This window comes from Triturus cristatus, chromosome 7 (assembly GCF_964204655.1).
Source record: "Triturus cristatus chromosome 7, aTriCri1.1, whole genome shotgun sequence".
NCBI classification, from domain to species: Eukaryota; Metazoa; Chordata; class Amphibia; order Caudata; family Salamandridae; genus Triturus; species Triturus cristatus.
In genome coordinates this window covers 228,934,092-228,959,834 of record NC_140590.1, presented here as the reverse complement: position 1 = coordinate 228,959,834, position 25,743 = coordinate 228,934,092, and the positions used below count along the sequence as shown (strand labels likewise).

General features: G+C 43.9%; 1 protein-coding gene across 5 annotated transcripts in view; it reads right to left on the bottom strand.

Annotated features, from left to right (window-relative positions):
• Nucleotides 1–24,390, bottom strand: part of LOC146809277 (beta-1,4-galactosyltransferase 3-like) — a 233,667-nt gene extending 209,277 nt beyond the window's left edge. Inside the window, exons 1-2 of one of the 5 annotated variants that reach the window (XM_085616089.1) lie at nt 24,218–24,390; nt 8,746–9,392 (exon numbers count right to left, since the gene is read on the bottom strand). In XM_085616089.1, the coding sequence (XP_085472215.1) occupies nt 8,746–9,019 (274 nt within the window). In that variant the 5' untranslated portion in view covers nt 9,020–9,392; nt 24,218–24,390. Of the gene's footprint in view, nt 1–8,745; nt 9,393–9,729; nt 9,961–23,933; nt 24,153–24,217 lie in introns of those variants that run through there. The other 4 variants (XM_085616092.1, XM_085616091.1, XM_085616093.1 and 1 more) reach the window with 4 other exon arrangements.
• Between the last annotated feature and the right edge of the window lie 1,353 nt (nt 24,391–25,743).

Genomic DNA, 25,743 nt, shown 5'->3' with positions numbered 1-25,743 from the left:
ATATATTTTTCTAAATATATATAGTTTGTGATATATTTTTCTAAATATATATTTTTCATTCTATATCTGAGCGTGTAAGGTGAATTTTACTCATCACCCGAATTTTTCTTAGAACAACGAAAAAAAGAAGAAAAAAGGAAGCAGTTAGACACAGAGGACAGACTATATGTGACATTACCACAGAAACAAACATAGGTATTATACTATGTGGATTCGCTGGTTGTATACACATATATGGTATAATACGCATGATTGCCCACAGTCATTCACTACATGTAAAAAATCGTAATGTACATACTTTAATTAGGCGTAATGTTCAGGCTTCATGAGCACGCACTGGAGGGGAGGGCGCCTGGTTATAGTCACTATAGAATAGTAAATATCGTATTAGTGAGGGAAAAACGGCAGCCGCCGGTGGAAGGCGAGCCTACCAGACTCCTGACCTGGTTTAACGACTTGGCCGAGTCACAACTTACAGTTTATAGGATCATTCCTCGCTTCCGTGTGCCTCCGTGCTGCTCCGTCGATGTAAACACTGGAGTGAGCATCTGTGTTTTTATTGGCAGAGGGCAGGCAAGAAAAGGACGCACAACTAGAGCGTAAAAGGGCTTCAAAATGGCCGCCCGACATGGACTGTTCGAGGCACCAATCCCTCACTTCCTGGTTAGGGAACGTGTGGAGATAAAAAGTTGTAAAAAAAAATCGTAATATGAAACAGAGCATAAGGTACCTATGATCAATCGATAATTCAATGTGAATCTCCCTAAATTTGACCATATTCTGGTCAATATCCCTTTAGCTACTCCTCTGAGTACAATCTAGCAGTTAGATCAGTTTTTTGGCTATACCTTCATAACACCATCTGGTTACTCCTAAACACACAATGGCAGATAACGCAGGCTTGACATTCACTGATGAAGAAATAGAGAACATCCTGTCATCATTAGGCACTTTTGAAGGATTAAATACTACAGAACCCTCACTCGGTAATAATGACTGGGCTGAGTTAGAGGAACTAAGACGCACCCAAATAAGAACGGCCCTCCATGGATTACTCATGTCAGAATATCTGAAAGCGAATGCAGCGCCACAGGGTTTGATCGTTCGCAATGAACCATACATTTTTCAACACGATATGAGGTTCAAAAAAGATTGGTCACAGATATCGTGGCATTGCACGAGAGATTGGATCGTTCTAATTATAAAAACAGCTAGCAGACTGGCATTAGAATTGAAAACAGAAATTCAAACTATCGAAATACGACTAAAAAGTTACGAGTCACCTAGCAGCTTGAAGAAACACCTAGAAGAACTCAACAAAACGCTGAACGACTTTGAAGCTACTCTCAAACAGAGTAAATATAACAAATTGAAAAAAGACACCGGTAAATTCAGTCATGAGAGGGTATATCCATATATCAGGGAGGATTACAAACCACAGCAAGAAGTGATTACAGATGATGACTCATCCGATACTGGTTCTAGCAGCTCGGGATCCAACTATGGGAGAAGCCCCAGATATCCCAATATGAGGAACAACTACAGACGCCCCAATCAACAAAGACCGAGAGGATGGGGAAATTTCCAAGGACCCACCATGTATCCTCCACAATTTTATGGACCACCTCCATTCCCACATCCTCAAGGGACATATCCACCATGGCAGTATCGACCTCAAGAATACTCCTATTTTGACCAAACTCCTTTTTTAGGGACACGCCAAGGAAGAAACAGAGTAAGGAATCGAAGGGGCAACAATGTCCATTGGACACCGAGAGAAAGAGAACAGGCGAGAATTTCCACCAGGAGCATGACGAAGGCATCGACAAGCAAGAAATGAATCTAGTAGTCAATCTTACCGAGGAACCACTAACAACTGCACAGGTTTCAGTCCTGGAAAAAGGACTAGGTTTCGTACCCACAGCTAACCTGGACGGTTTCTTACTATGTAAAGAAATTCAAGACTTCATGAGAAGACTGAAACTACAAGTCTTTTTTAAAGACAAAGAACCTAGAGAAACACAAGAGGGAGACACTGGTTTAAAACCCAAATCCACCTTTATTCCACCGGATATCACCCTTCCCATAGAACTACTCACCTTTGAGAAGGCTGTGATGAATGATCTGGAGAATCTCCGCCCTACCACTAATCATGTCTTTCAGAATTTAACGACAATTGAAAAACAAGCAATACGAGAACTCAATGGCAATCCAAACTTGGTAATAAAACCAGCCGATAAAGGAGGGCCATTGTCATACAATCGAAAGAACAGTATGACAAAGAATGCAAACGCTTACTTCAAGATCCTAGAAATTACAAAATCTTAGAAAATGATCCAACTGAAAGGGTGAAAATTAAGATTATGAGCATGGTGGAAGAGGCACTAGCACATGGATGGATAACGAAAAAAGAAGGAGACTTTCTTATCCAAGACTCACCTAGAACACCTTATCTATATACCCTCCCTAAAATACACAAAAAACTAAAAGACCCTCCAGGTCGCCCGATTGTGTCTGGTATAGGTTCTATTTTAGAACCAGTTTCTAAATTCGCAGATGCATTCTTAAGACCCATGGTTCAAAAAACATCTACGTACCTGCGAGACACAAAAGATGTCCTCGTACTATTAAAAGACCTTCCTTTTGACCCAAGACACCAACTGCTTATTAGCTGTGATGTCGAGAGCCTGTACACTAGTTTACCACACACAGAGACTCTAAACATAATCGAGGAGGTTCTATTCAACACTGATTGGGTGTATCAAACACCTAGAAACATCATCATGGAATGCTGCAGCCTAGCATTGAGAGAAAATTTCTTTAGATACGAGGACACCATCTACCTTCAGAAGCACGGGACCAGCATGGGGAGCACCTTTGCTCCCAGTATAGCTGGTCTCTATGTGCATCATCTAGAAACAACGAGGATTCTACATCCCAATAATCCTTTCCAGAGCAACATCAGTATCTGGAAAAGATACATTGATGACATCTTGATCATCTGGAACGGTGATGAAATCACTGCCAATCAATTTATGACCTGGCTCAACTACCAAGATGAATTTCTGAATTTCACCAGTACGATATCTAATAAGGAGCTGACTTTCCTTGACCTAAATATATCACCTAAAAATGGAAGACTTGTGACTACCACTTATTTCAAAACTACAGCAAAAAATTGCCTTCTACTATATCAGAGTTTTCACCCAAAACACCTACGCGATAACCTTCCCTATGGACAATTTTTGCGCCTACGACGCAATTGCACTGAAGTTGAAGACTTCAAAAGCCAATCGGAAGATCTTAAAGCTAAATTAGCTAAAAGACAATACCCCAAACGAATTATTGAGAAAGCATACAAAAGAGCACGCAACAACTGCAGAGAAAGCCTTCTTGAACCAATTACACCGAAACCCAAAGAAGAACGGCCATTCTGCATCACTACATATAACACTTAATCCAATAAAATTACCAAAATTGTGAACAAACATTGGCGCATTTTGAATAGTGGTGGACTTAACCTCCCGAAACCGATTTTTGCACACAGAAGAGGTAAAAGCATACGTGACATGTTGGTCCACACTAGACCTAGCAGCAATGAATCTACAGGCCTATCGACCTCCATGGCTAAAATCCAAGGACACCACCCGTGTGGAAGATGCAAAGTCTGTAATCTTACGAGAAAAACTACAAGCATCACCTTTCTTGACGGCACCAAATGGGAACAGAGAAAATTCACCACTTGCAACAGTAACAACGTTGTGTATTTGATTAAATGTCCGTGTCAACTGGAATACATAGGGATGACCACGCGATGTGTAAAAGTAAGAATCGGTGAGCATAAAAGCAACATCAAGTGCAAAAAAGGAGCAACGAAAATGGCAACCCACTTCATTGACTTTGCACATACACCAGAAGAAATATCATGGACAGTCATAGAACAAGTACCGAATGACAAATACCTGTTTGAAAAAGAGCAAAGATGGGTACACCGCCTTAAGACCAACATCATGGGCCTTAATGACGATATTCCATGGAGCCAGGTTTAACTTCAACTAATGAATCTCTTAAAAACCTTAATCTTTTTCTCTAAATTAACAAATTCTAATGCCTGAAGTCAATCTGATAACTTCTTTTGCTGACCCACCCAGAATTTTTTTATGACATTTTGGTGGGTACATGATTGGTCTACCAAACAAGATAGACAATGTCTGAGGTCGATCCGATCGATTTACAGACCCCATTACAAACTCCCCCTTGAAGACAATGGGTGAAATACACATTCAGACATCTCTTTACGAACTATAGCACTCCGCTTTCCTGATGTTCAATGAAGTGCCAATGATCAGTCTGCTTTCCGTGTTCTCCTGCCACAATGACGGCGATATGTCTACTTTTGCTTCACTAAGCACTGAGGAAAATTATTAAGTAATGGACATCATTTTGAATGAATCATGAATTACCCATTTCTTTTTTCCTCCCTTTGTGATCGTTGTCAACTTTTTTGATTTCGGACGATTTTTGTGCCTCGCTCCTTGTCGGAGTGTTAACATGTGGCTGCTACAATACTCGCAAATATCTATTTTTCCCTTTGCTCGATATATTGACTTTTTTAAAGATTCACATTGAATTATCGATTGATCATAGGTACCTTATGCTCTGTTTCATATTACGATTTTTTTACAACTTTTTATTTCCACACGTTCCGTAACCAGGAAGTGAGGGATTGGTGCCTCGAACAGTCCATGTCGGGCGGCCATTTTGAAGCCCATTTACGCTCTAGTTGTGCGTCCTTTTCTTGCCTGCCCTCTGCCAATAAAAACACAGATGCTCACTCCAGTGTTTACATCGACGGAGCAGCACGGAGGCACACGGAAGCGAGGAATGATCCTATAAACTGTAAGTTGTGACTCGGCCAAGTCGTTAAACCAGGTCAGGAGTCTGGTAGGCTCGCCTTCCACCGGCGGCTGCCGTTTTTCCCTCACTAATACGATATTTACTATTCTATAGTGACTATAACCAGGCGCCCTCCCCTCCAGTGCGTGCTCATGAAGCCTGAACATTACGCCTAATTAAAGTATGTACATTACGATTTTTTACATGTAGTGAATGACTGTGGGCAATCATGCGTATTATACCATATATGTGTATACAACCAGCGAATCCACATAGTATAATATCTATATGTTTGTTTCTGTGGTAATGTCACATATAGTCTGTCCTCTGTGTCTAACTGCTTCCTTTTTTCTTCTTTTTTTCGTTGTTCTAAGAAAAATTCGGGTGATGAGTAAAATTCACCTTACACGCTCAGATATAGAATGAAAAATATATATTTAGAAAAATATATCACGAAAACTATATATATTTAGAAAAATATATCACGAAAACGATATCAACTGAATTCTCAGCAAGATATACTTAAAGTATGGTGATGTGTTTATACCCCACAACGATGAAACAGCCTTGTATTACTAGTGTTTTTTCTTCTTCTTCTTCTTCTTTTCAGATACCAATTTGGTCATATTTTTCATTGGGGTCAGTGTACCCTCATGCGCAGCTTTCATTTAAGTCTGTTAATAGATACGAATAGGCATACATATCTTGATACAATATCCCTCTAGTGTTTAAGGGATAATTTACTGGTCCTGATGAGTAAAGCAGTGGGGACTGCTTACGAAACATGTTGACCCAGTAGGTAGCCACTAGCTCGTGATATCTCCTACTCTCTTCCCCATTTTTAATGCTCCCAGCTAGAGAACAGAATAAAATTGTTTTTTCTACTAGCCAGGGTTCTTTTAATCTTTATATTTTACACATATTTCTAAACACTCACATCCCTTGCACTACACATAAGCCTTACCATCATAACAACAGTGCTCCCGCGTAGTCGTAGGTAGTAGCACGCCCCGCCCCGTAGAGGGACGGGAAGACCCCCATGATGAAGCATGACACTATGGGATTCATAGTGTGTGAGGGGTATTTTAAAAACACATAGTGCTTTCCGTGACATTTCATGGATCACCCAAAACTCACTTTAATTATCATTACAAAATTAAAAATTAATAATTTATAATCACTTTTTTCACTCCATGACAGGGTAGAATCACTTTTGTTTACTAAATATCAGATAGGAGGTAGGTTCTATCCTAATACCTCTTCACTCCCTCTCTTTGATTATTTCTTTTCAATCTGGTAGGCGACATTAATTGTAGCTGTAATCAATCTACTGTTCTAAAAAGGAGTTCTGTGTGAACATTGTCTGTGCTAAATGCATAGTGTCCAGCACACTTTCCTTCCCTTACTATTGGCTTAGTAGAATTTTAACTTTTGCTCTAACGATTCTTCCTAAAATGAGAATGTGTCTTCGCAAAGCCCATTTTCGAGACGTTCCATTTGACCAATAACCCATTAATATGGCCGACCTAACTCATTTTTAAATTTGACTATTTCAGGAGCACAAACACGACTTTGTGCCACCAAAAAAATGCCTACAGCGGACATTAAGAAAACATGGCACTACAACATTGTACTACATACTGGAAGACCAGTAAGCAGTGCTTAATTTGCCAATGAAAGGGTCAGGGCTTACACATGCTGCCGGTGCAATTAAATGTGCGAGCAAGAAATACCAAGGTTGCGTGTTCCTGAATCCACTGCAGGCCGCTTTATTCCACTAGCTTACAATCTCTGCCCCTTCCACTGACTCTTCTTACACGTTCCTACTTTTGCCCTTTGAGACTGTTTTTTCCTTCCTACGTCCGTCCCGTTTGTGGGTTTTCCGTAGCTTGCTCTCGGTTTATGTCCGGTCCCAAAAAATGAGTGCCAGTAGCCCCAATCAGCCCCAATTAAGTAATGCCTGCAAGGCCTTAGGTTATTAGAGGTCTTAATGCTCTTTTCTGTACCATTATTCACAGGGCACAAGTCCTAACAAAAGAAGTGGGAGGACAAAACCAAGTTAGTGACATCAAACTATGTGACATCACAGGAAGTGGCATCACAACCCAAGACCTCACAAGAAGTGACATCAGATCTTAACACCTCACACATATGTTTAGCAGGTCTACCATGAGTACAATTGAGGTTACAAGATTTAACAAATGAGATTAAATATCATGTTGCGCATAAAAAGTAATGCAAACCGATGCAAAATCTGGACCTCAACTTGCACATGCATTATCTTTTATAACTTTGACACAAAGAAATTGGCAACAAGGAAACACTTGGAGAATGAATCTATTTTGCGCAATTTAATGTTTGCATTTCAAAATTTCTTAGGGGGTTAAGGCACCTGGTGCAGAGATAATTGTGTGCTCAGAAAATCTCAGGGAATAATTATAATAATGGAAATATAACTCTGGAAGTTAACACAAATGCTGGCGAGAGATCCGTTTTATCTAGTCCCAGTTTTAATCAAAGTAGCATATGTCTTCTGCAAAGCACATCATGTAATATGCAGAGTTTTATCTTATGTAGCTAGGTAAGTGGGCTAATGCTTTTAACACAGACATCCTTTTGTTACTTCCAGTTAATAAATTGTAGTGGTAATATAGCACAATGAACTATATAGGACATGCGACTTCTACACCATGTAACCCTCCCTGTCTTATGTAACACATCCTGTACACGGATTTACACATTTGAATTATTTATGGTCAATGTGATGTAAAGCGCTCTGACACTTTGCAATGGGAGGAGTAGCGCTATAAAGAAATTAAACAAAATGTTATGTAAATGTTTATTTGTGTAAATACTGTGACAGATCGAGAGATCTGACATTCTCACAGTGCATGCATACCTCATTTACAGGGACTGAACTGAATCAGAACCACGGTCTCTAAATTACCTTTGAAGTAATAAGCTAGGAGCCTTTGTTTCCCCTCCACTGCGTTTGCATCTAGGTGCTCTAGATAGCTCCTAGCCAGGATATGGAGACAAAAGGAGGGCCGATGGCCCCGTAACTTCAGGCTTTAGGGGCCGAGTTGGAATCTTACAACAACCCACCCTACCCCACTCGCTGCTCGTTAGGAAAGCAGACAACGTGCAGGCGCTGCTGAATGTGTCCCGGCGTATGAAACACATCGGGATGAGTTCAGCATATTTCTGTGGGGGGAGCAACTTCTTGGCAGGGTAGATGGCATCTACCTGTGAATGTACCTGCGCGTACCCCTCGACTTGTGCCTTGATTCTTTGGCTGAAAAGCACTGAAATTTGCACTATCCTGGGTGCACCTACTACTTCCAGCTGAAATATTAAGCATTTTGCAATAACCTATCGTCACAAAACGCATTTAGGCTCTTATCCGCGAACCAAGTGAAACTTCTGAATTATACGCTGCATTTGCACAGCCTAATAACATACCTGCACAAATGGTGGCGCACAGGCCGTGGTACATAACGTTTCTTTACCCAAGCTACACAGAAGTTAAGCGATGATTTACACCATCAGAAACAGCCTTTGATCCAAGCAGCTTTCTCGGCTGACACTAACTTGTGAGCTAGGGCTGAAGACTAGGCACCATCATCAGCACAATCATGAGTTGCTAAGGGTGATTCACCTTCTCGCAGTCACATTAGACACATCGTAGCTCCTACTGGGTCAGACAGTCGGATCAGGGGATTTGCAGACAAGGAACTAATCAATAAACCCTGTTTGCACTTCAAACTGCATTTCTAACCTGGAAGCCAGACCTTCGTAGACACATTGGCATTTGAAGACAGTACAGATACTCTGTAAATGATTACATACCCAGTAACGGGGAGGTCTTCGGGCACTTCGGCAGCTCCTGCGCTCCAATGCTGGGTTTCAGGATCAGGCTTAGATTGGCATAGACATCTCCGGGAAGAGACGAGTTCAGGTGGGCACCAACTGCAGGGCCTGCTGCGGAAGGGGCACCTCCTTTGTAAAGAATCCCAAAGAAGTAGGACATCCTTTTCCGGTAGCCTTCCCGGTACAGGAAGGCCATGACCACGAGCTGGACGCACAGAAACATCAGCAAGTAGCGCCCTTTGGCAAAGCCCATTTTCACTTGGAACGTGTGGATTTCGAGTGCGGAGGCAGTAAGTGCGGCCCCGAGAGGGCAGTCTCAGAGAAGGCGGACAAAATCAGTGTAGAAGATATTTTTTTAAAAGCCGCTTTTGTAAGAGCACCGAACACTGGGGCCAGCGAAGAAGAGGGGGTAGAGGCGGAAAGCAACCCTAGATTTCGCTGGTTTCGGGGAGCACAAGGGCGGGGGTTCCAAAAATTCCAAGGCACTTGGTCTTTGAGCGGTCAGGTAGGAGCTCCGGCGAGACGAAGTGGAAGGGCATTCCTCATAGCTTTCTCCAAAGCACCGAAACTTCAAAGTGGGTTTCTTCGCAGATGAAATGAAGTTTAAATGCAGCAGATGTTCCAGCCTGTCGAAAGAAAAAACATTTACACCAAATTAGGATCGTCCGGAGCTTTGTTCGGTGTCATAGTACTAAACGTACAGGAAAGCATAGTTTACCAGCCTAAAAGAACCAAATGGAAAGCAGAAACTTAAAAGGAAATTAATGTTTCGGGGTCAGTGTTTCCGTGGTGGATTTATAACTCGGAATACAAAGGTCGCGGAAAGTACATGTGCATACACACACTCACTGCTTTCAACATTGCCCACAATCAAAATCTAGCGTTCGCTTCTCGACTGACATCAATGATAATACAAGGCACTCAATTGGAGTCTTAAACACATATGATCCGTTCAATCACTACCTGTACATATCGCGAAGAGCATGGTGAAATTCTGATTCACACAACTAAGCGCCGAACTGTCCATGGGTTACGGTCATTCCACAGAGCGGTACGAAGCCCGCAGTCGGCGGCGCTCCTGCGCTCTCGCTAGTATCTGCCTACTCACCGCAGCTGAAAGCAAGACCCGCCTGCAGCAACAAGTGCTCAGCGGTTTCGCCACCGAGGCAGCCTCCTGCCACATTCCACACGAGAGTGTGTCCGATTACATAAACAGGTTCAACAGGAAAACCAAGATATTAACTACGAGGGGCACAACACCTCCCTCCACACCCGTCCGTGTCTTTACGCTACAGGCGCACGAACGGACATAAATAAATATTTTCTTGTCGAAGTGCAAGTAAAATACTTTTTAGATTCAAAACTAGAAATCGTTTATAGCGGTGTGACTGTCACAGCAGAATAAAGTGATGAAACTCTGCAAACAGTTAACAAAAACACTGGTCACGTTCTATCCCCGTTGCACTGAGATTTGGGTAGCAACATAGAACCTATTTGCCACACCCAGCTAAAAGATGTAGGGAAGACCTAAACAATTATAAAGTATTACAAAAGAAATTAAAAACAACAACAAAAATAAAGAAAGAAAAAAGGGACACATTAAGCCACCAGCCCTTGACACTGTAAGGGGTTCTTTTGTACAAGTAGAATACAATGACTTACTGAGAGAGAAACGAGCCAATGGCTGAAGTGGGTGTGACCTACTGCCCTAAGCAGTACGATGTGGTAGGCAGAAGCAAAATACGAATGGCACTCTAGTAGCCGAACATATAAAGATGGTTGACTGAAAACACCTATCAAACTACGCAAGTGTATTTTTATTTTTTGGGGAAAAAACGAAAGAGCTAGGCTAACACCAGACAAAAAACAATGGGGCATTTACACAAATTAAACGACGTGTAAAGGTCAATCATTCGAGACTACAGCAATGATATAGTTGTCAATGCCTCTGCGAGGTCATGGTTGATCTATTTTGTGATGCCAACAGTGAATAAAGGAGGTCCTGCTCCGTGCATGGGATAGAGCTGCGGCTGCAGAGAACAAGAAAGGTCTTGAATTTCAGGATTTTTTCATTTAGTATTATATTCAGACTGTCTCTTTAATTGCCCGTTTCTGACTGAAACTTCACAAGAGGCTCTGGGACGGATGGTCTTGCACTTATTGCAGCCTGCACGGGCACATGGCCCATAACAGGGTTACTGTGCCCTGGTGCCATGAGCTCATGTACTGAGGGAATCTAGTCGCACATGAACAACGCCAGCAGCACACTCCTTACTTGCATGATCTACTATAACAGTGCATTTAATGATGGACTCCATTGGGTCTCTCCAACTTGGAAAGCTCTTTAATCACTGAGCTCACATGTGACTAACCCAAAAAATAATAACTACATCCATGAAAAGAGAAGGCACCACAAGACCCAGGATCAAATACACTACAGGGATGTGTACAGTAACTACCGAACATCGCAAAGAGTTCAGTTTTGAGCCAAGGGCTGACTGAGAACGTGAGTGGAACCAGGACAGTATTTGAGCAGTTGCTCCATGTAGTATTACCACCTCACATCAACTCAAATTTAGGACAATAACAGTCTTCAGCACTGGCCCTACCACCAGGTTTTGGGGGTGAGAGCGAAAAACTAGAGGATGGCACTGGTCTGCAACTTAAGACAAAACTAACAGTAAGGACTTGCCAGTTAACGCCCAGCACAATTAAATAACCACACCGCACCTCCCCCTGGTGTTTGTTGCATGCTCAACATACCATCCCCTTCTTGCACAATGAATACTGGCCACACCCTCTTCATTGGCAAATGATATTCCAGTGTAAATTACTTGGTACACTAGTCACCTCAGAAAGCTGTCCTCAGCAAGTTTAAAAGCTAATTTCTGTTTGAAGTACTGGCATTCTATACTAAATGACAAACAAAATCAGATTGCATGGCTAACTACCAGGGACCTACAGTCCAGACTAAAGGATACTTAAACGAATGCCCACCCAACGGTAATCTAAATCATCTTCCGGTGATTTTGGCAGAGAGCCCCTTCACATGAAGAGCATTTTGCTATGGTAAACCATGCTTTCAAGTTAACTTGTTGAGCTCAAAATGTGCTTACAGTGTTATGCACTTAGCAACACTGACATGTCTAACTTTGAGGAATGCAACTGCAGATTGTGGGGGAAGAGTATGAGGGGCAAGACCAGTTTCCATTACAAATTACATATAATTATAAGAGCTGGGAACCCAAGAGGCATTTACATCCTAACACCTTCTCTGGACTGTCATTTTGCGGTTCGGAAACAAGCATGCAAAGCAGATCACATGCACCAACTTTTGAGTCGATATTTCGTATGGTGATCTACTGAAAGACCATCTACAATCTAGAAAACTTAGCTGTACTTGTCAAAAAAGGAGCAATTTCTCTGCAGCCAACGCCTTCATGTATGGAAACTCATTACTAGCTATACACATTTAACATGAAAATACAAAGTATGCACCCTCAAGACTATAAATAAGAAAATGAAAAAATTGTAAAGCACCTAAGTGGACAGCGTCCTGAAAACATTTTGCTGGAGTCTGCTTCATATGTGCTTAATATACATTTACGGACCGGTTAATAAGGGTGCAGCCTGTCACTTCTCAAGAGAGGGGAGCGAAGTTCATCAAAAAGAAAAAAACAGACATTTACTAAAACTTGTATTTAAGCTTCCTCCTAAGAATGTTAGTATGTTCAAGAATTACTAATATGCAGCATTAGTACGAGCTATCTTTGTTGGGTGCCTATGTGCACCCTAATCCTTACACGCTGAGGGCTTACCGGCGTTTCTTTGGAGTTGCTGGACCTTCGCTGACAACTCGCCGCACCCGCTCCGCGGGTGCCGCGTCGCAGTTCTGGGTTTGTGCTGCTGTTGGGAGCACGTTTGCTCACAGCAATCAGGAAAGCCGCGAGGAAGCAGGGATCGAGCCTGCACTACCAGCGCCGCCACAGGGACTCATCTAACCAGGAGCCCCTGCTTTCTGGCACACCTGCTGACCTGCTGCCCCTCCCACCCCTCGCTTCACGTCACATTAAAGTGACGCCCCTTCCCCGCTGTGCGGGAGCACGCGGGAGCATCCGGGAGAAGCCCGGGACAAGGGCGGGACCATCTTTGGCCATCAGTGGCCAGAAGAGGCCGGGCCGGGCCACATCTCTTGGCCCTGCTAAGTGGGTACGAGTAAGACGGGAGTATGGCCACAGGTACTAGAACTAGAGCTAGTAAATCTAGGAAAGTTGTGGGAAACACAGTCACAGGCACAATGGACCAATTTATTTCCCGGGCAGTCTCCATTGTAGAAAAGGAGATAGTTTTAGCTGAACGAAGACTATCCCGGGACTCTATGGGCCTGACACACAAGCGCTCATCTTTGGGCACTCTCGCCCTAGCCCCTAGCCCAGTTAATGCACCACCCACATCACTTGTGGTAGTCGATTCACCGGTCATTATCGAGAGGGAGAGTCGGATTAGGGTAAGCTCCGAAACGGTAACGACCATTGTACCGGACATTGCTCACGACTCTACTCATTCTAACCTACTCGACTCATGTAATCCCTTGCTGGGGACCCATTACGATGACCCTGAACCTGAGACCAACAACGCCCAAAGCCCTCTTGCTACATCTAATAAAGCTTTACACCTCCCCTTTACAGCTGCATCTACCGAAGCTGGTACCTCTTTAGCAGCGGCTTTAGCGACTGTTCCATCTGGGAAACCACTCTCAGGTTCTGCAGTACCCAGGAAAAGAAAGCGCCCTGTTAGCCCATATAGGGGGGGGTTCTCCGAAACCACGCAGTAAATTAAGTAGGCACAACGCGACCAAAGGGGGTATCCCTAAATCAACTAATGCTCATACTAGAGCTTTATTATCCAGGGACCTGTCTCGTCCGCTAGGCACACCTGTCCCGCCAGTGTCTCCTGGCACCACCCCAGCTCCACAGGCAGCGCACACTGATACTGTCCTCCGATCTTTAGACGTTGAGGGCCTACTTAGGTCTGTGGTGATGCCCCTCGCAGACAAGATTGATTGTGTCACACGGAAATTAGCCACCCTTGAGCAATCAATGTTGGATAACTTCTATGCTGTGAAATCACTGGTCAAATTCCACTCCAAGAGGCAGGGAGAAGACAACGGAGGGTCAAGGTGTGGTACAGTAACACCAGTAACATTGGCACCCTCGGAGCCAACGTCTTGTCATACAGTCCCCTTACCTGGGAAGGCCCTACAGTCACTGCAACCTAATACAGGTATCAGTCCTGCTCCACAAACTTCCAATCCTATACCTAGACTGAGCCCCCCAAGGAAAAAATCAAATAATCAAGCAGCGAAGACCTCTAAAGTTAAAGTTAACTTTGCCCCTAATCTAGAGGTCATAGCGACAACCTCCAAGGTAGCTGAAAATACGCCAACCGTGCCAGAAGGAAATATAATTGCACCTAATCCTATTTCTGGCAGTCAGGTTGTGCCTAAACCTCTAGCTAAACCCCCAGTCAAATTACTACCGGGTAGGACAAAAATTAGCACCCCCAATGTTAGCCTTCCCCCTGGGTGCCAACCGTATGTGGTAATCCTCACGGGGGTCCCGGAGCTTGAAGAGGGTTCTTGCGAGCTGTACTCTGATCTCAAACACAAGACCCTGTCCTGGCTCAGATTAAACAGACCTATTCCAGGGCATATTGATGGTAGGATAGCCCATGTCCGCCGTGTGGGTTGGATTGGAAATAGACGCAAGGACTTAACCGGGGACTGCGTACTAATTAACTTTAGTGATCCCAGAGCAGCAGGTATGATCTGCAGCCAGCAGTCGCCACACAATTTTTGCAACATACAAACAAGGGACTTGGGGTATTTCTATCGTCCCCCCCCGTTATCCGGGTTTAAGAAGCCTTTGCCGGATGAGGGCAGAGGTGCATGGTATCCTCACTACCCAACCTTGGATGCCAGAGTAAGGGCAAGGACGCCGACTCAAGCGGCTCCACCCCATGGATGGGGTTGGTGACTCGATAATCAAGTTGCACTAAAAGCCCCTCCACCCAAGGCAAATGGGTTGTACAAAGCAGTGAGTGTCCCCTCGTCATTAATAACCCCCCTCACGCTCCAGCCAACGTCCTTCACCATCATCTCCTCCCCTTCTGATAGTAGATCTGAGTCTACTGAGCCCATGGATGGAGTAGGAAACTCGGGGTCCCCAAGCAGGGTTGCTGGATGTGTAGGGCCAATGATTCGTCCTATCCTGAAGGCTATCAGTTGGAATGTGGCAGGCCTGAATAACAAGTTGGACGCCCCGGATTGGGTGGCACTTACAGAGACCCATGCCGTCTGCGCCTTTCAAGAAACGTGGTGCGTGGAACCAAGGCATAGAGTAGGATATGCTTCCTTCTCTGTCCCGGCAGGTATTCCAGCATCAGGAAGAGGGCGCCCATTTGGAGGTCTTTTAGTCTGGGTCGATATATCATTAGGTTGGCGAGTGTATCACCATCCCCAAAAATCACCAGATTTGATGCGGCTCACCGTAACATGCCCAAATATGGTTGAGCAGCTGGAGATTTTTAACATTTACACACAAGGGGCTTCTGGGAGGGCCTCGTCACCAACCCTCCTGGCTCTAGAGGTAGCCTTGGGGGAGTGTCGTGGCGACTCATTAATATTGGTGATGGGGGATTTTAACTGCACTTTCGAGCCTTTGATGGCCGACGAATCCTTGGACCTGTTCGACGAAGACTCGAGGAGAGGCGTTCCACCCCTCGATCTTCCAATCGTCAAAAGGTGGACACCTAGAATTGTCCAACTGAATTCCCTCACACTTGAGTTCGGTTTGAGAGCAGCAAATGGGAGAACACGGTCAGACCCGGCGGGTGCACACACGTATAATAGGGTGGGCCACTCATCTAGGATAGATTATATCCTCTTAAACTTTTCCTTGTGGGCACACTTGGAGGATATGATAGTCTTGCCCTCCCTGGAAAGTGACCACAATGCACTCTCATTATCCCTAATATATTGGTGGAGGTCCAGTGGCTCATTAATTGGAGCTTCTGCGGCACTCGAACAGAGGTCATTGGGGGGGGGGGTCCCTTCCAATTGCCTCAGACGCTTAAAATGGGACAAGGTGGCAATTGATGAAGAAAAACTATCTTGCATCAGAGCCGTTATTGCCGCAGCCTCTGAAACCCTGGAAAATCAACCTCCTAGCCCGCATAAGATAGCAGCCATGTTCAGTGAGGTTTCGACAGCGATAGGGGACTTGTTCCTGGTCAAACCAAATCCCAAGGCAAACAAAAACCATGTTAAGCGACAGGGCAAATTTGGCTGGTACTCACAGGCGTGCCGTGCTGGAAAAAGAGCTCTAATCATGGCAGTAAAGAGTGGTGATGCCCTAGAAATAGCTGCTAAACGTAAGTCCTACAAATCCACAATTAATTTAGCCAGGAGAGACTGGGAAGACAACTTCTGGCAGGAGCTTCGCGCAGCAAGCATAGAAAAAAATGCAAAAGGTTTTTGGGATCTGTTACGAAAAAAACATAGACCCCTGGACACCGTCATTACATGCAATATAACCGAGGACCAGTGGCACTCACACTTCTCGAAGCTGTATACTGCACCTGCTACAGAAGCGATGGTCTTCCCTTTACCTCAGATTCTTCAAGGTGCCGGCAGTTATGAGGAGAGTCCATTTTCCAGAAAAGAGGCTGAAATTGCCATAAAATCACTGGTTCCTCGCAAGGCAGCTGGACCCGATGGCCTACCTGGCGATCTCATCCGAATGGACATAAGCGAATGGGCTATGATGATTGCCTCGCTGTTGAACGCAGTCATGGCAGGCGCCCCCCTCCCTGCTTCTTGGATGGCAGCTGAGGTGGTTCCCCTGCACAAGAAAGGTTCAAGAGATGACCCAGCTAATTACAGACCGATTAGCTTAATAGACTGTTCCCAAAAAGTGGCGGGCAAGATCCTCTTATCTAGGATCCAGCAGTGGGCTGACGAGAATAAGATACTCTCGGATTTTCAGGCTGGGTTCAGATCCGGGACAGGAACGATAGAACAATCGCTAAGGCTACTTATGATCTATTGGAAGGTCGTCACAATTGGAAAGGGTACCTTATATCTGGCCTTCATCGACCTCCGCACGGCCTTCGATTTGGTGCCTAGAAACAACTTGTGGAAAGTGCTGTGTGACCTGGGCATGCCACCCTATTTGCTTCATTTGATCATGAGATTCCATGAAAATAACTACGCCCAAATACGTTGGGGGTCAAATGGTCAAAAGACCTCAAGAATTGAGGTGAACAGAGGTGTACGACAAGGTTGCGTACTTGCTCCAACCCTGTTCTCCTTATACGTAAATGGAGTGGTGGATTTTCTGACTCAGACTCCAGCAGATGCTCCACGTTTGGCAGGTCGCTTAATTCCTACTTTACTCTTTGCCGATGATACTTTACTTTTGTCAAAATCTCCGATGGGCCTCCAGCGGCTTCTTTCTGGATTTGACACCTTCTGTAAGCAGCGAGGCCTTTGTATTAATACAGACAAAACTAAGTATCTCATTTTGAATCCCCCACACAAGCTTGGCCCCCCTCCCACACTGGGGCACGTTGCCCTTGAAAGAACTAAAACGTTTGACTATCTGGGCATTCGCTTGGTGGATACAATGAAATGGGACTGCCACTTGACCAAAATGTTGTTGAGCTTAAAAAGAGTGACTGGGGCCCTGTTGAAAGAACAGAGAGCAGCATCCACAAGACCAATAGCGGCAGTAATGGATATTTACTCCGCCAGAGGAATAAGTGCAGCACTTTACGGAGCGGAGCTCTGGGGGATGTCAAATGTGAAAGTGCTAACTCTAGCTGAGAACGCCTTCCAGAGAAGCCTAATGTCTCTCGGCCCTTCTGTTCCCATTTTACCCCTGCAATTGGACATGGGTTGCCGGGCGATTGAAGATCAAGCAAAACTACGCCCCCTGCTACTATGGGCCCGCATCTGGAGAGTGCCAGAGCTCTCAAGTTATGCGGAAGGCCTACGGGAGATAATTAATTGCCCCGGCTGGGCAAAAATAAAATGGCTAAGGGACGTCAAAGCTCTACTTATAAATCTGGGTCTGGAAGAAGCATGGCACCAACAGTCAGCCCCGCCCAAATCCATGATAAAACAAATCTATTGGTCATGGGTAGCAAATAAAAGGAATTCTTCCTCAACAATTTGCAAATCTACCAGAAATTTTTTGGAGCACAAAGATGTCCCTATTAGAGAACTGTACCTGGACATTGTTACTGCCCCATGGGATAGATCTCTGTATTTCAAATTCAGAACAGGTCTTCTCCCGGTCATGGAACTCACATGCCACTGGAAAATACCACACCAGACAGCGCCATGGTGTCCATTTTGCCCTCAGCGTCATGAATCTGTCCCCCATTTGTTATTCGAGTGCCCCGCCTATAAGGTCCCCCGAATGAAATGGTTAAAACCGATGTGCCTTACTTTGGGCACTAGACATTGTAACGTGGCATTACGTATTTTACTCACAGACACTCGCCCATTCCTCGCATGCGCCACCTCGAAGTATCTAGGTTGGGCATGGCGAATACGGTCAAAAAGACTTAGGCAAATTGTTTAATCATGATTTTAACTCTTTTTAGCTAATTTAAATAACCTTCCTTTTAGTTAAATGTAGAAAAAATGATGAATTTTAGAATATCTAGGGTTTTTTACGTTTTCTATTTAGTAAATGCTCTAAATGACCTCCAATGTATGTACGCTTTTTAAGATATTTTATGTCGAAATAAAGCCTATTTGACTGACTGACCTAATCCGATAGTCTACACATCCAGTTTCAGTTGTGACGATTCGCTCCCTGAAGCGTCTTGGTGAAGCAGAAGGATGCAAGTGTGGGTCAATAGCTTTCAGTACCTTTAGTTATCTGTATAGATTTTTAGCAAAAAGGCAGAGCATACTAAATGGCGCTACACTTAAAATAGAGTCCAACCACGGTAGACAGCAAGCTTCACCATGAATCATAAGTATTTTTCTTTGCTGCTTGTTCGTATGGCTGATCAGGTTTGTGTGTTCCTTTGGTAGCAGGATAGGCGAAAAACACACATATGGTGTTAACTGCCTAACACTCTTAAAACATACTGTATTCATACCTTGCAACCATAATGGATGGGATTTGGAAAGTTGGACATTCAGATGCAAGCAAAGCAGGATTCTACTTTAAAACAATGGCAATAAAGGTCCTAATTACACAATACAAGAGAGCATTCTCATTTTAGAGTATTTATTCCAAATATACAAGCAAAATAAGCTTTAACTGGGAATAATGTATTTTTTTAAGAAGTCCAAAACAAAACTAGGATTTCTTTGGACTATATATACTGGACACAACGAAACTTTGAAGATTATTGATGGTTTAAACAACGGGTATTAAATCAGCAACTTCAACAGCGCTCATGTTATGAACGGTGGAGGACTGAGATGGAGCTGAATAGATTTGACACGGAGGTTAGAGTTTCTGCCACTCATCCTCAAACTACTGAGTTAGTCTGTGGCAAACGTTTTCCACTAAAAACTCGCAGTGTAGGAAGGAAAATATGGCACTGACACTTTCAGTAACCAACTGGCAATATAGACAGACTAAGCCTTCAATCTTTCCTTTGTGCTGCAGAATTCAACCGATTTACTGTGGTCACTACAAAACAGAAAAAAATTCCTATTAAGTTATAAATGAATAACTGCACCCTAAAACTAAGACTACAGCTACTGCCACCCGTATTGACCAGCTAAAGACAGCCTGTGGCAGGTGGTACTGGTTATGAGAAGTGAGGTTGCAGTTTGGCATCACTGGCACTTTAATATTGAAGTTACGCCTCACTATCGGCTGGTGATGGTGCCCTTGGCAGACAGGGTTGACTGTAAGAAGAGGGCAGTACCACTAAAGATCATACAGCATGGGCTAGACAGGCCATATCTTCCGGGTAAAAGGACAGCAATGTAATTGAACTAATTAGACCAAAGTATTAGCGGGTCGATTTTCCCAGTGTACGGGTCTGAGGCATTTTCATCTGTACATTACAACACATGCTTCAAATTGTTGTAGGCCAGCTTTCCCATCGGTGCCATATTTTACATCAGCAGTTCTGTTCACCAGTCAAGTTAACTCGGTTATCTATACGGAAAATAAGTGACGAGACAATTCCATGAGTAACATCTTCCCTGCATTTAAAGCTTTCTGCTAGCTTAAAGTAAATGGAAGCAATATATTTAAGGTCTTATGCACCGTGCACAAAACGCACCAGGTGAAAGGTCCACCATACCTGCAAAAACTGACACCTAACTACATCCCTACTAGGCACTTCATCCCTACTAGACACTTCACTGAAGGTCTGCCCACAGGATCAACCAACTCCTTCAAGAGGATAAAACAACACCGTGAAAGATCTGGGTGGCCAAGGCCAGAATCGGGAGCAACCCGAGAGGTAAGCCCTATCAAATGACTTTTTAAAAAACTGCTGAAAAATGAAACTCTTCACAACGGTCTTCAATTCAGACCATCAATGAACACTGGATGTATTGAAGAACAGCAGACACGGTTTATCCATCCAACCCGGGGGCCGTAACATCACTTTCTAACAAATAGGCTGGATGTATTTCTCCTACTTTTTAGTGCTCTAAAATTACTGAAAGGCAGCACACCACTACACAAAAGACTCCAAAGAGCCATATACACAAACATGCATCAGGGATCAGTTCAGACATGCATCACCAACATGCATCAGCGGTGTTAATCATAGCTGTCAAAACTTAGCCTACTTAAATGTAGTGTACTAGATTCAGATATAAATGGAGGTCAATGATCTTAGTAACACTTGCTGTTTTTAGCATCACTGAATGCAGTGGCATCTTCCTAACAGGATGGAGGGAGATGTTACTTTTGGCAATGCCTTCCGCTATACAGTGTTAATTGTCCGCTTGCTCAGTAATAGCAGGGAGTGTATCATAACAAGAGAACGTATGAGACAGACCACAAGCCGTTGTATGTGATAATAGTCAATTCAGACCACCGCTAAAAAAAAAAAAAAAAAAAAAAAAAAAAAGAGAAGGAGGAGAAGAAGAAGAAGAAATGGAAGAAAAAGTCCCCTTTGGGATAGTTAGACCCCGAGTCAGGAATGCACAGTAATCATTGTATGCATCCACTCAGTGGTAGAGAGTATCAGGCACTCAATGTGAGATATGTGGACCATGGTTTGTAATCGGACACAAAGTGCAGGACATTGGTCATAGACCACCCTGGCAGGTATGATGCTGTTCCCTCCAGTCAGAAGTGCATGCAGCGCACCATACCCACAGCCCCAGTGGTAGCAGAGAATAGGAGGCACACAATGTCAGATTTGCAGGGGCTAGTTCCTAATGAGCCAGTGTGGCCCATATGCACCAAATACCGGGTCTGTCAAATGCTACAACTTACACGCAATAATGACACAATCTGAACAGACACCCACGCCCAGAAAAGTAGCACTTTAGTAACGCATTTATAGCTGCTATTGTGAGGTAGCGGCAGTGAAATGTGATTCAAGCACTTACTGTCAGAGGCAAAGAGTTCTAGCAGCTGAAGTGGTTTTATAGGGCCCTTTATACTACTGTACACAGTACACTTCTCTTTTTCATGTATATGCAAAGCTTGAGCGTTTTAGGAGCTACTTACAATTTAAAAGCAGTGAGTTTCTTAAAGGATTCAAATGTTGTAGCAAGAAAGTTAGAATTACGGTTGTAAAATAGAGAGTACCAATAAAAAAAATTTTTTTTTTAAATTAAACCCCCCCCCCCCAAAAAAAAAAAAAATCACTTGTACCACGTTTGTTGGATGGAGAAATGGCAATGTTTCTTTAAATGTAGTTTTCGCATAAAGTCTTAAAAGGAGGGCACAGCAAATTAAACAATTAACGTACTACAAGTGATAACAAAAATGTTCAGAGATTAATGAAGAATGACATTACTAAATAGATGGTCTTTGAGAAAGGCAAAACACAAGATGATGGACGGAATGTTGCACATTGGCAAAACATTCACCCCCAGTCACAGATCTGGGTTTAATTAATCGTTATTTTGCTCACCACGCCACCCCAGTTTAGACATGACCATATGCAAATCAGACTTGACCCTGTGCCTCATGGGAACAGTCCAGCCCGAACTAACAAGCCATGTTTTCCCTGGACCAGAATCAAGCATCCTAGGACCGGTTTCGGGGTTTCACCCCTCTTCAGCCAGGATAGCTTGAGTCCAATGGCGTAGTGAGTATGTGTGTGTATATGTGTATATATATATATATATATATATATATATATATATATATATTTTTTTTTTTTTTAATTCAGTTGAGAATGTAGAAGAGACACAACATAAGACATCTGCAGAGATATCAACTTGAGTTGATTCTTCATGTGATGTATGACTATTCCATGCTGTCATTTCAATTTCCATTGTATACTGGAACTTATTTTGACGTTTTCGCTATAAACACACAAAAAAAAAAATGCAAAACCGGAGCTATCATGACATTTTTATTATTGGCGAAAATTGCTGGGGGCCAGGAAGGAGGCAGCAAGTGCTTTCAAAACCATAATATACGACGCCCCCACTCAAAGTCAGCGCCCGTTGCCGTCACACCGGTTGCACCGGCCTAGAGCCAGCTCTTCTCAGGGGTCCTGTGACCTCAGTGACAGTCACTGTTGCTCTAGGGTCAGCTACTTCGTAGGCATGCTCGCAAGAGTGGAGGTGAACTTCAGTATGGATTGTGGCGGACAAGCCTTCAAGGTGAACCCACACTTGCCACTGCTAGGGTGCACCTGCTGGTGCTAAGACACCAGGGCTTCTCCGGTTTTACAGGGCCTTCTAAAGGTCTAGCATGGGCATGTGCTCCCTCAGGAGAGTGGTCTGGGGGACTGGTCATGAAGGTTGAACCTGGTTCCCCAGTTCCAAATTCGGCAGCTCTGACTATAGGCCACATCCGCTCCCTCACTGAACACCATACTGCCCCACTGAGGGAAATTCACACTGCCCTCAACTACAATCCAATTTGAACTGCTATAAACAACTGAATGTGACTCAATTCAAATTACGCACTAGGCAAGAGCAATATGCTGCCTAAAGGAAAAAGTAACAACATCCTGGAAAAAGCAAACACTCGTAGGGAATGAAAGATTAAAGCATGTGAAATGTAAGCAGGAACAACATAGTGAATTTAACGGTTTTACACTCACTATTCAGAAATTAATTAGTATTTTTGCCTCAAAAGTTAAGAACATAGCAACAGGGCCAAGAAAGTACCCATTTCAAGGTCCATTGCTTTTAGCCTTACAAATCGTAAGCAGTATGGTTTAAATGGACCACATCTATAAACAGAAAGCCGCAGTACACATTTTGTTTTCCAATCCACCCATCAACCAGGTATTGCAGTACCTTCAGGTTTGGTGCACTTCCCCGTGGAAGGGGGGGGTGCGGGGGGACAATGCTATTCAAAGAGAGACAAAAAAAACAAAAGTAGCGCTTCACTGGCAAACTCTGTCAAGTGACGCTAATGTGTTTGGGTTTGAATAAATCAATCTGGCCGCTTTAAGAACACTCCGTCTTGCTTTATTTAGTAATTTATTTTTCATATTTTGAACCTTGTATTCCCGAGGCTGCACTTGGGAATAGAAAAATTTCAAAAATGGCATTTCCAGCAAAAGGGGTTTTTTTTTTGCATCCATTGCACAGGGGAACAAATGAACGACAGGAAGAAAGAGGGTGAGAACCATTTCTTGAGTCACGGTTTTCTGTAAGTGAGGAGGAGCCAGAAGAAAGAGAGAGGAAACAAGAGTAAGAAAGAGAGGGGGCAGCTGCCTGTGGCAGAGCAGAAGCGGACACCTTGTCTTGTCTGGGCAGGAAGCAAGAGACGGAGACCTTTTCCTTCTCTGCTCCCCGCCCCTCCCCGAACAACCACTAATGCCTAGCCTTCTCTGCAGGCCTTGGATATTTCTTAAGTCCAGGGACGCATGTTCAAAATAGAAGAGTAGGTGGAACGTAATCTATAGAATTAAAGAAGTACGGGCACGCCGTGCCCTGCCGGTCCCGCCCACTTCGAACACTGCTCCACACTCACCACGCTGGTGAGAGTCCCGGGCAAGGGCACGTTCCCGTGGCAGCGGACAAACAGTTAAGGATGGAGCCGACGGTTAATTCTAACCTCATTGCGCAAGATGCGCACAGCATCAGCCGGGGACAGGGCGGGACGTCGGCCAGTTCCCCAGTGAGACAGTGGAAGAGATGATGCGCATCCGAAAAATGTATAGTCCGGGCGGATCTCGGTGGCAAAGAGCGCCTCAAACGCTGCTGCTAGGCGGAGTCCTATTAGGCTAAGGCCGCTTTAGTTAAAAGGCTACTCACCGATCTTGCTTGGCTTCACGAGGGTCATCAGGATCTTCCAGCACCCTCAGACCCGTGAGCCGACTCACTGACCTCAAAAACCAAACCCATCCTTTGAAAAGAAAGGTCCGCCTGCTCACAACAGATGGAGGCGAACAGCAACGCAAACTCTTTGCAGGGGGCACGTGCGCCCCTCTGAACGCCTGCCATGACCAATGAATAACAAGCAGACATTTCTTAAGCCAATCATAAGCCCCTGTATATTTTCTGAAGAGCAATATCCAATGGACATCCGGAAGAACTCTACTAACCAATAAATGCTCCCCCCAATACATGGTCATCGGGATGACGGACTTTCCCTACGGTAAATAAGATACGTTTCCTGGCTGTTACTTGGTTGTTGGAGAGAACCGTTACAGTAGAATTTTAACAACGTATTTCAGAATCCTTCTGAGAACGGACTTTCCGAAGACTTTCTGCACAATTATGTTTAAATACAACTTAATATTTTCTATACACATCCCAGTCAGCTTTTCAACATAAAAACAAGCATTGGCATAGCCAATAGGCCTCAGCTTTGGGACCTTGTAGTGTTTAGTCAGAGCTATTGACTTTGCCAATGTCTTTAAGCTACGCTGTAGAGAAGTGTGGCTGCTGTGCAGCATGCTGAAAATTTATAATAAAAAAGTGTCAGAAGCATTTTGTTACCTTATATATGACCAAGAAGGCTTTATGTACAACTGAACGACCATAGGTATTCCACAGTCTACATCATTGATGACACATGGAATCCCCAGGTGTCATCAATGATCAGTTGGAGACTGGGAGTTATGAGCAGCTGTTCATACTTGATGCTGTGTTGGCCTTATTCCTGTGAACTTAAATAAATCCTTTATCTACTACGGAATTCCTGGAGTACATTTACTTAACAAAAGTGGCGACGATTTGAGGATAACATCTACGTGACCTACAGCGGAAAATTACGGATTTGGAAGCAATTCACTACGGTTTTGAAAACAGGAACTTTAGGAAAAAAAAGAAGACTTCAAAGCGGAATTAATCGGATTACAAGAGTGAGTACGCTTATCAGGAATTGGGGCCAAGGCAGCGAAAAGCAACAGGTAACAACAGTGAATTAATCAGGTAGTTTTTTTTTTAAACTACTGGACATTCTTTCAACGTACCTGGCAACCGCGTGAGAAGGAGCGCGGAGGACTGCTTGGCTCGAGGTTCGTTCGAGGAACTCCCATTGTGCGTGTGACGTCAACGCATTCTTTCAACTTTCAACTCGCGTTGTGCGCAACAACGCAATACGTGCCGCCATATTGCTTTTGTGTGCAAGGTTACCTAGCAACACACACGAAGCACGGTGAGAAGCGGCATACGGGAAGGTACTGTCTATTATCCCGTTTATTTTAAATTTTGTCAGCTTGTTTCTACGGTGACAAGCACACCAGTGTTTTCTTAGTTTAAACGCCCTAGCAAATGATAATTTGTTCCAACACTTTTTAGTTCTCAAAGTCTACTTACAGTGGGTGTGTCATTTC